Source organism: Neolamprologus brichardi, chromosome 14 (assembly GCF_056152115.1).
Source record: "Neolamprologus brichardi isolate AB-2024 chromosome 14, ASM5615211v1, whole genome shotgun sequence".
Taxonomy (NCBI): Eukaryota; Metazoa; Chordata; class Actinopteri; order Cichliformes; family Cichlidae; genus Neolamprologus; species Neolamprologus brichardi.
The window spans coordinates 17,181,929-17,193,299 of NC_142117.1; the positions used below are offsets into that span (position 1 = coordinate 17,181,929).

The following is an 11,371-nucleotide window of genomic DNA, read 5'->3' on the forward strand; positions in this document are numbered from 1 at the left end:
ATGGTTTTGTAAGCTCCCAGCTGTCATCTCATGAATTCTTACGCTAGTTTGTCTTTCCCTTCCTGTTTGATGTCAAAACTTTACACTGTGTACAGCTAAAACAGCCACAGTAGAGGTTGGCACCAGTCACAGTATGTGTTTTGACCTTCTGTGATCACAAGTCCTTGTAAGGAGCTTTGATTCCTTCAGATGGACAGTAGAAACAGTAAAATGGCACAAACACTGTATTTGGGGTGATTTTTTTTTTTTTTTTATTAATATCAACATTTTCTCCCTGAGAGAGAATACAAAAAGACTTTACACACACAAATGCATACTGTACTCAGTGCTGCACGCTTGTTTCCTACCAACTTTGTTCTCTTCATTTAAAATATACAAAGAAACAAACAAACAGAACAGACACGAAACTACATAAACTAGTGTTGAAAAGACTTGCGCCAGTACCCAACCATTTGCCTGTACCTCAGAATCTGAATAGTTAAGAATATTCCAGTGTTTCAAGTTCATGTGTCAATTCTTCTACACGCTATGGCAGTACTTAAAGAAAACTTAAACTTTGGTGTTTTCTCACCAAAGGCAACAACATTGCTTCTTCAACTGCATTGTGAGGGTTAAATACAGTTTTATACATTGGTTTGATTTTCTTCATGTCCATGCTCTATGAACCTGAGGTGAGGCAAGTGGTAAAACAGAAGAGCTTTTCTTCATTTAAAGCAGGAGCATACTTTGTTCCTGCATTGAAGCGTGTTGTATAACCAGGCCTCCCTTTTTGAAAACAGGCTTATGGTCAGCAGACAGTGGCAGGTGTGGTTTTATATCTAAATAGTTCACAATAATGTTATGGAATTGATGGTGGCTTAAAAAACACACACACACACACACACACACACACACACACAAAAGAAGTGCAAGTAAGCAGATTTCTTTACGTCATATCTAAATGCTACACAGTGTGCTGCCATTTCTATTTGTGTTGCTTTCCACCTCTTACATTTTGGTGGCATCTTGGGACTCAGTGATTTCTATCACCTCAAAGCCGGGATTGTCTTGTCCTTCTCTGGAGTGGTGATGATGACCCTTGATATTGTGGAAACAATAGGCGCAGTGTGCAGTGGCTACTGGCACCACTTTGGAGAAGTTGGAGAAATCGACTCTGTATTTGTTATCCCTGCTCCTTGAGATGACGGGCAAGAAGCTGTAGCCCCACATAATTTCCCGAGGAATATAGGAGGTCCGCACTTGACAAGAAGCACTTGTGGACTCCGCTGTGCCGTCCAGGAAGACGACCAGCTCAAAGTCTTGATTGTGGAGTGTGTCAACTGCGACCTCAAAGAAGGGGCTGCTTTTGTCGATTATGTGATGGAGAGTGAGAGGACAAATAAAGAAGAGGTTGTCCTTCCCAGCATCCACAGTAAAATCAATGTTCACCTGATCCATGATTATCGTCTCTCCATCTTGTGTGGTTGTCGTTCTCAGGAGCTTACCGTAGATCTGGCTGCCAATCATCAGACTCTTACGTAGGTTGGCCACTCTGATTGAAAGGCAAAGATAGTCATTTCTGGGGCTAATCACAGCCATTGGACTAAATGAGATGGTTTTAGCTCTCTTTTTAGGTAAAGAGATCTTGGCCATTATAAGACCACACATGAAGCAATTAATAATTGCTCCGAGGACTGACTGGATAGTGACAAGAGCAACAGCACCCGGGCAGTGAGGTGTGAGTGCTCGTACGCCATACCCAATAGTGGTCTGTGTTTCAAGGGAGTAGAGATATGCTGTGGTGAGTCCTGCAACACCCCAAACACACGGAGTGTGATCTGGTGAGGGGTTTTGCCAGGTCAGATCTCCATTATTACGCACAATCCAGTACCACAGCAGACCAAAAATGAACCAGGTGAGGGTGTGAGTTGCAGTGAAATTGAAGAAAACGAACCGCCACCGGGCCTCCACCAAGGTGGTCCAGAAATCTGCCAGGAAGGCAAAGTGTTTGCTGTACTTGACGTTTCCATATTCAATGTTGCAGCGGCCATCTTTGGTCACTAGCCTGGTCCTGTGATTTCTTCTTTCATCCAGATACTTCCTGATTCTTGTGCCTATGGATCCACACATTTTGTTTTTTGTTTTTTGTTTCACGAGCCAGCAGCCTAAAATACAATAAAATAGGAAATGATGTAACGTGGATATGCACAACACGTAAATACGTAATAGCAAACCATTAAACAGTCTCTAGACCAAAGATGCTATGATAATGACAAAAAAAATATTGAGAAAAAGAAATATGCTCTGCACTCGTTATAATAAAGAAGAATATAAAACTGACTAATAATCGCTTAGTTTCCTTAATATTGACAAAAAGATATTTTTAGCACACAATTTGAGTTCTATATTCAATTTTGAAACATAAAAAATAATGAAATAACATAATTGTAAATGAAAAAACAATGATTCTTGAACTTTAAGAGGCAGATTTTATATTTTATTTCAGGGCATTTTCTACTTTTTGATACCCTGTTGAAAGATTTTTACTCCTTGCCCCATGATTAGCTGAGTCTCACTGTAAACTCCCTATGCACAGCCTCAAATGTTCCAAGCTTCCCTGTCCCACAGTAAATTTAATCATCACTGAATGCCTGTAATCCTAAATGCAGCGCTGCAGTGGAGTCCTGACATTAATGAGAAACAAAAGTTTCCACTGAAGCATAACATGTAAGTGTTCCAAATAAACCAAATAATTCGGGAACTTTGGTCCTACGCAAGTGTCTAAACACAAGGATCATCTTTGTTTGCTGAGTTTCAATGTAGCATAACTTAACGTGGCATTAAAATAATTTGAGCAAACCCAGCCAGAAGGGGAACAGCTCACAGGCATAACAATCTTTGACTTTATTCAAGCTTTTAGTTCTCTCATAAGTCTGGTGCTTGATGGATGGTAGCTGGCAGTGTTGGCTGTGCAGAGGTTTCCAAATAAGTATGGCCTCTGTTCTTGCCAAGCCATGCAAACAGCCATTTGGATCATGCTGTGCTTGTTAGCAAGTGTGAAGTAGGACAAAAAAGTCAGCACAGCGAGTTTATTTTTTTGTTTGCAGTCCTCAAAGCTCAAATCGTGACATTTTGCCAAAAGAAATCTGATAATTACACGTTGTTGCTTGTTGGCAAGCTTTAATGCTTTTAGAAGCAAACCTAGTCATTTTACACCTAATCATTAGGTCACCATGTTGTCATGCTGTAACAAGATATGTGCTGAAGTAATTTCAAATTATATAAGCTTTTTAATTGCAGATATGATAAGTACAAAAAAACAGGTAGAATCACAATTGAAAACGTGACATAGAAGAGAACTCTTGATATGCGTCCTCATAGCTTTAAATGTACATTAAAACTGCTCAAAGTTTAACATTTAAAGCATAGTATATTAGAAGTTTAGTATATTCAAAGTTTAAATGTAATTCATGTTTGTAAAGCAGTACATGTACATTTCTGTATTTTATTTTTTCTGTAGTGAAAATTTAGTTCATGGATTTTTTTTGGATTGAGCAATTCTTGCTGTGACTGAAATGCTGTAGCAAAAACACTTTCTTAAAGCTACCCAGAAAAAAATCACGACTGGTATGTTGTGTATGTTTTTCGTCTAATATGTACATTGCTGTGGTAGAAACAAACCAAAAACAGGTCACGAGTGAAGTAACCTTGTTAAACTTCCTTGAAGTAAAAATGTACATGTGAAAATTCATACTTTAAAATAAAAGACCTGAAGCCAAACTCACCGAAGTGAAAAGTTCACGTCGAAAAGTCAGTTTCGTCTCTGTCTTTCTTGCTTCCAGCTGATTGGGACAGTTTAGGCGTGTCCCTCTCTTGTGCTTGCTGATCTGTACCTGAGTGGCTTTATATCGTCCTGTCTCAATGTGCTGGAATCACCCAGGTGATGTTTACGCCCACAGAGACATCAAGTGTCCCCACCCCCATCCCCACTTCTGACTCAAAACATACACATGACCAAGCATCCTAAGACACACACCCATGCACATGCTTCCCAAGTTAGAAGAAATACGGTTTATTTCATACATGCTTGGCACCTAGAGCCACCCTGACCTCTGTGCATCACACTTCGTGTCTATTGTGGTGTCAGAGTTCCTCTGAATTCACAGTTTGTTGGTTCTTTTTTGCGGCTTTCGTGCAGTTGCCCTCACATTTCGATATTGTGTGGTGTTGACACCACACGTTTCGTGTTCTGGATGCTGATGACGAAACAGACTGTGTTGCGTTATTTACTGTAAACTCTATACACACATAATATTATTGACAGTTTGGGAGGAAATATTTTCTTTTCTTCTTTTTTTTTTTGAACAGTGAGACCATTTTCTGTGTCTGAAGTTTTTTAACAGGTATGTTGTCCATTTAACAAGTAGCGTGTATATTTCACAATTAAGTCATGCACTTTACCAAAAATGACCGCTACAAAAATATGAAATGCACACTGCATGCGTAGTGCTAGCACTGTCAATAAAACATCTGCACTCACACTGTTCACAATTCTGAGTTATCATTCTCTAAGCAAAAAACACTTTCCCCTCTTTACTGTTGTGGTAAACCGTAAATTGTGGTGGAATACAGCAATAAGTGCAACACGTGCATTGCACTGCACCATTAGGTGTGGTGCAAATGCTGCAAGGTCAGCGGTCAGTCAGTAATCAAATGATTTCATCATTCTAAATGCAAAGAAATGATTTGCCCTCGTTCTTTCTTTTATTTCTTGCCGTGTGGCTATTAGCTACAAGACCACATGTTGGTCTGCTTTAACAACATATGAACATATATTCATATAATTAACATATGAATTTAATGGTAATGAAATTTTAGACAATTTTAGACAATTGCTGTACTAATTTGTGCTGAAACAACAATAAAAACGTTTTTATCCCAGTTTCACACTTTTTCCACATGTTGTTTTCACGGTTATTAAAAGATTTTTTCTAAAGATCCTGCAAGTACTGCAGGGTCTTTTTTCTACTTTTACAACTAATTATGGGGTACATGCTACATCACTGTACCAGCATGCATTAAAATGCTTAAAGATATTATGCTTTACATTTGAGCCAAAAGTTCATACACAAATTTAGTCTCTGCTGCAGTCTCAAGTGACAAACTCAAACTTGTCGGCTGATTTTGTTATTTTCTTCTTCTTTCTTTTGAATGGCACAAAATTATCACAGCGCTCTAGTTACTGGTCAGCTTTGTGGCTATTTGTCTCACAGTAAAAGAAAACAATGCCAGTTCCTGTCCAGCTTAACTAAAACATTTAGCTGACCAGTGCTTGTTTCTGGATCACTTTTGGAAGAAAAGGTTTGAAGTCATTCAGTTAGTATTAATGATGATGTGATGAATAATTTAAAAAAAAAGAAGTGTTGTATGAAACAGGAACGTGTCTCCTCATACTCTGCCACTTGCATGATGGCATCATTAACTTTCAACCACACCACCCAAAATTGAGGACTGTTTAAAAGTTGGTGATCAAAGGCAGTCAGTCTATCAGTGTGAACTCACAAGGTTGTTTTTTTTGTCTTTGATTTCTTTAACGCCAAGGTGTAATAATGGTTTACCAGAGTGGATAATTATCTTTTTGTAATAGGGAATAGACCACGACTGACTGAAGCCTGTCCTATTTGTCATGGGGTGAAAGCCAGTGTACAGCCTGGAAAGGTTGTCAACTATTCACTTTCACACCTACAGTGTGGAGTTAGGATTGGCTATAAATTTATGATAATCAACCCCACGCATGTCTTTAGACTGTAGGTAGGAAGCCAGAGTACCTGGAGACAAGATTTGCAGACAGGCAGAGAACATACAAATTCCACATTGAAAGACCCCAGACTGGATTTGAATCCAGGATGTTTGTACTGAGAGACAACAGTGGTACCACAGAAACTCCATGCTGCTCAGTACGGCAAAACATTTATACTGTATTTAAACATATAAAGAAAAGAGTTTTGCGCAGTAGTGTGGATGGAGATCTGACTTTATTTCTTTATTATTTAATAAAGATGAAGTTACAAAGCCTCCTATAAAAAAGTTAAAGTCCATCTAACTATTTCAGCTGGTTTCCCCCTAAAGTTATGTTATGTGTCAGTCCAAGGCCATCATTGTCAAACAGTGCTGACCTCCTGCTCCTCTAATGGGTGCTGTGTTAAAAAAAAAAAAAAAAAAAAGCCTATAGGGAAAAAACTGTCACTTTTTGTTCTTACATCCCTGGTGGTACAAGGATTTAGAGATTTTCAAATCTCTGGTGCCTTTTTGGTGGCATGATATGAAATATATAAGTGAAACATTTATTATGCAGGTTTAGAGACACCTTCTCCTCTAGCAATGCTGTACTACTGTACCGCTGCACAGCAGAAAATAGCCTTCATAACACAGGAGTCTTTCTTTTTATTGGTCTCATATCACCCTTTGAAATACAAAAAGAAATCAAGGCCAGTGAACAGTTGTACAGTTTTATTTTTCAGTGGGGTGATATTTTAGCATTTTGGTGTCATTTCACATTATACAGTATTTTATTTGTTTTTATTCCTCGCAAGCCTTTGTGCGATTGCAGAGTGGTGAGGTGAGAAAAAAACAACTTTGAATGAGAGAAGTGATTTAAGCTTATAAAAAAAGGGGTTTTGTATTTTATTTCCTCTTCACTGAGTTAATTGTTTTCATCTACTAATGCAAGCTGAAGTCCTTTGAATTGTGGGAGGGAAACAGTAAGGCAAGAACATATGAGAAAATGAAGTCGAGGGCAAAACTGCGTATGCTATCCGATCCCTGTGAACAGATCAAATAATGCCATACCTAAGACACGAGCTTCGATTTCGTACACATTTCTTAGCAATAGGATTAGTGAGGCCTACTGAGAACAAGAACCGAATATTGTTTCTGAAGAGACAATGTTCAGTTCATCCTTACGAGTTGTTCACTTGCCTGAATGATTCCCTTGCTCTATACTACAAATTCTAAATGTTCAAAACAGCAAAAGTTTACACCACTGCAGTACTCGGTGTCCTGTTCTTCAGGTCTTGAGCTAGGACTCTTCCGGTAATAACCATACTTGCTCTGAATTCAACTGAAAACTCTAAATATAAACTATAAACACTCCTAAAAAAAAACCCATTTGTTTTTATTTTCATCATAATGAAAAATGCTGTTTGTGGTGTTTCAGTCTGTCAGTGAAATCAAGAGAGATCCCAAGAAATGTATAAGATTTCTCTTTAGCGTGAGAATACACTAACAAACAAGTGTTGCCTAAGATAATTGAAGATTGTGGAAGGAAGCAAGCCAACAAAAACTCTTTAAATAGTTTTGTTATGTCAGTCCATGCATGTAGCGCAGACAGAAACAGATACTAAAATGCAATCTATTTAGTCTCTTCAATCGGAGACTAAATGTGAAAAGCTTTTATGACAACAAATATTTCCCCAAAACTTAGATTCTAATATTCCAGTTCAGAGGCCATAGTAGTCTGGTTTTAAGGATCTTTCTGCTTGCAAATGCTAAACTTCATACAGAAGAGCAATATAGGAATTATTGCCTGCTATACCCATTATCACCACATAGTGTCACTGTGTCAGGGCAGTACAGTGGTGTCTATAAAAGGATCATTCACTTTCTCTTTACCCAGTTAAAAGTGTAGAACAGCAAAACAGGATTTATGATTTGAACAGTCATGGATGCAAAAGACTCTACATTTAAAAATGTTCTTACGGTGTTGATACATTTTGATACAATTACAGCAGTTTGCTTCTATAGTGAAATATTACAGCAAAACTCCAATTTCAAAAAGTAAAATATAAACAACAGACTGCAGGGATTTACAAATCCTATGAACCCATATTTCCTGCTTTTTCAGCAGAACATAGAAGACACGTGAAATGTTAAAACTGTGACTTTTATGGAAAATATTAGCTTAATTTGAGTTTGATGGCAACAACACATCTCAAAAAATGGAACGGGGGAGACAAAAAGGCTGTTAAAAAGAAACAAGTGGGGCAACATTTGACAAATAATTAGGTTAACTGGGTATAAAAAATCTTAGAGAGCCAGAGTTTGTCAAAAGTTAAGATGTCATGTTCTTTCATTTAAAACTGCAAATACAGTGAAAATCTCATAGTACACAGAATCTGGAGAAAACTGTGGGCAAGCAACAAGGCTGAAAATCAACAGTGGATGCCAGTGATCTTCAGGTCCTCGGACGGCACGGCATTAAGCTCAGGAACAGTTCCAGAAATCAGTGTCTGTGAACATTGTTCAGGGTGCCATCCACGAAATTCAGGGTACAGTTCTGTCATGTAAAGAAGAAGCCATATGTGAACATATGAATGCCATCACCCTCTCTGGGCCAAAGCTAATTTAAAATGGAATTAGTGGAAAACTGCTCTGTGGTCGAACAGGTTGAAATTTGAAATTCTTTTCTGGAAAACATGGACATTGTATCCTCCAGAATAAAGAGGAATGGGACCAGCACTCACTTCAAAAGCCTGAATCTCTGGTGGTAGAAAGGAGAATTAGCTTGCATGGAATTGGCAGCTTGAACATCAGGAAAGGCTGCAACAGTGCAGAAAGGCACATGTATGTTATAGCATAGCATATGCCCATCAAGATGGCCTTGGAATGAGAGCAACACTACAAATCAATTCAACATGACCCATCTTTTTTTCTTAAAATGGTCCATTTTCTTAGTTCAAGCATTTGATATGTTGTCTATGTTCCATTAAGGATAAAATATGTGAGGTTTTCAGATTATTACACTTTGTTTTTATTTACATTTTCCACTGCACCCCAACTCTTTTTGGAATTGTGGTTATTATTCTAAAAAGTCACCGACTGCTATTATGTTGCCAATAAAAATAATAAGATCATTGCGACATTAGGAAGCAGTCCAAGCTTTGTTCACACATTTATATTATTTACAATTTAAATACTAAATGATTTAATACCAAAAGTTTGCTTTCCTTTAAAAATTGTATATAACTAAAAACAATTCACTAATGGTTACTGCACCTAAATATTTCTTTATAAAATGATGTGAGCTAGAGAACTAGACAATGTTGAGTAAGTAGGACAAATTGTTTGATAATTTACACATTACTGATACCAAGCATATCTTTCTTCCCCATGCAGTGACTGGTTTGAAATTCCGACCTACAGCTTTGCCCCTAAGTTTTGTAGTGCAAAATAAAAAAAACAAACAAACAAAAAGCACTTGTTTCAAGTATTATAGATATATAACATAGATGAAAGTATAAGGCCATGTTAGTCTTTGAATTCAGGTGTTCCCAGTCCCATTGCCCTGCCATTCACTTTGTCTTTTCAGACATTTGTGACATTGTGTGGATTGTTCTAAAGAGCTCACTGAATTCAAACCGGGTACTATAATAGAATACCAGCATCAACTGTAAGCAGTATTATTGCAGAATGGAACTGTTTACGAACCGCAGAAACTCAGTCATGTGGGGTTGCAAAGTGGTTAGACACATCGCTGAAAGTTGCTGAAACAGCTGAAACCTCTTCTGGCATTAACATCAGCATGAAACCTGTACTATGGGAGCTTCATATCATGGGTTTCCATGGCCGAGCAGCTCCTGGAGGTGTAATTTCCATTTGGCCATACAGTGTATGAGACTATAGCAGTAAAAATCATAGCAGCTTCAAACTTCAGAAATCCTGCTAAACTATTCAGTGCTCTGTATTATGCCCTCCTAGTGCTATATTTTTTCCCCGGCTGGCCTCTGATTTTTCATTCCCACTGTGTTCTGGGTTGATGGTAACAATGCACTTCATCGTTGTGCCATAAGCTCTGACAAGAGGATCAATCAGAGCTAATGAAGCCTAGGAGGAGGTGAGAGAAGTGTAAGAGGGACGGCGCCGAAGGGGGACTTGGTGGGAACGTGAGGATGGAGGCGGGTGTGGCGGTGCCAAGGAGGCAGTGAGGGGGATTAAGAAAAATGGCACTTCCATCTCACTATATGCGAGGAGTTCTTTTCCATTTCTTCACTTCCTGTGGAATAACACACACCATTATCTATGGACCACAATCTGCTGACCTATGATACTATCATTACATTGCAGAGAAATGGGCATTGCCGACATTTCTACATCGTACATTTCCCTTTTGCAATCTCTACTATTTGTAAAGATTTAAACCGCAGCTTACCCAGTGCTTGCTATCCTCATATATTTTTCATTTTGTAGGAAGGAAATCAAGAATAACTGCACTGAAAAGAGGAGATACCACGCGTTTTTTTCATATGGAAATTTCTGCACTGATGGATATTAAATCAGACTGGAAGCATACATGACTCTTAACAACATTTGTATTATGCTTCTTTATCCTGCAGTTCACCTTAGCAGGATAATACCATCTCATGCTTCTAATGGATTATTTATTATAGGAACAACAAAGAGCCTATTATACTGCACACCCCTTAAGCATCATACAAATGGGTGTACAATATACACAGGTTTCCTTCAAGCACTTGTAATAGCAAAATGTGCTAGGAAGCTTTATTAATGTATGATGTGTGGTTAATGTGATATGTGTAAAGTGAACTGCAGGGACTGCAGTAATAAGGTGGAAGGGGGTTCAAGCTTTGATCAGTCGTGTAACCTCAGGAGGGGAAATAATTAAACATGCCCCAGATCTGAACAACTCGAAGCCACGCGGGGCTCATCCGCACCCGGGATCGGCACAGCTGTTGCTGAAGGACCTGAATTATTACAATTAAAATCACCAACATTTCATTATTACCATCGAGCTTAGCGCCGTTAACCCTGAGTACGGTCCAGAACTCATAACCCTCGGCCAAATCCCAAGTTCCTCATTATTGCAGCTTCGCTCATTGATGTCCCATAATCCGCTGTCATCGCTTCCCCAGTCCCAGTGAATCCTGGGAAACAAAAACAAGAGTCTATCCTGGTGACAGGAAGCGGTGGGTGAGGGGTGATGTGCAGAAAAAAAAAAAAAAAGGGGGGGGGGGGGGGCTGCAGAGTCATAAATATCCTCCCAAACTCAGTGTAGGATGTACGAGAAGAGCCTTTCTGGTAATAGCTGCTTCTGTTGCTCCTCCCCTACTTATCATCATCTCCTTATCTTTCTTTCTCTCTGCTCTCGTTTTCATCTTTCGTCGTCTGTTAAGTGGAGAGCGCACATTCAGTTTTCTGTATGTCATGCTAATAACATCTCAGTGTCAAGCATCCACCTCTCTGCCCGCAGCCTGATGGATATCATATTTTGTGTACACATTACCCTGGTAACAAAATTTGAAATATGATCAATGAATATCTACATGGATGTATTTGAATAAACTCCACACTGATCATTGCCCCATGAGCTCAGTGA

General features: G+C 38.7%; 1 protein-coding gene across 1 annotated transcript; it reads right to left on the reverse strand.

The window, feature by feature from the left end:
- Positions 1-341: 341 nt before the first annotated feature.
- kcnj1a.1 (potassium inwardly rectifying channel subfamily J member 1a, tandem duplicate 1) lies at positions 342-3,849 on the reverse strand. Its single transcript, XM_006804641.3, has 2 exons — positions 3,765-3,849; positions 342-2,144 (listed from the first exon to the last, which is right to left on the reverse strand). Exon 2 carries the CDS (start codon positions 2,107-2,109, stop codon positions 988-990), a length of 1,122 nt encoding a protein of 373 aa, XP_006804704.1. The 5' UTR covers positions 2,110-2,144; positions 3,765-3,849; the 3' UTR covers positions 342-987.
- Positions 3,850-11,371: the final 7,522 nt, after the last annotated feature.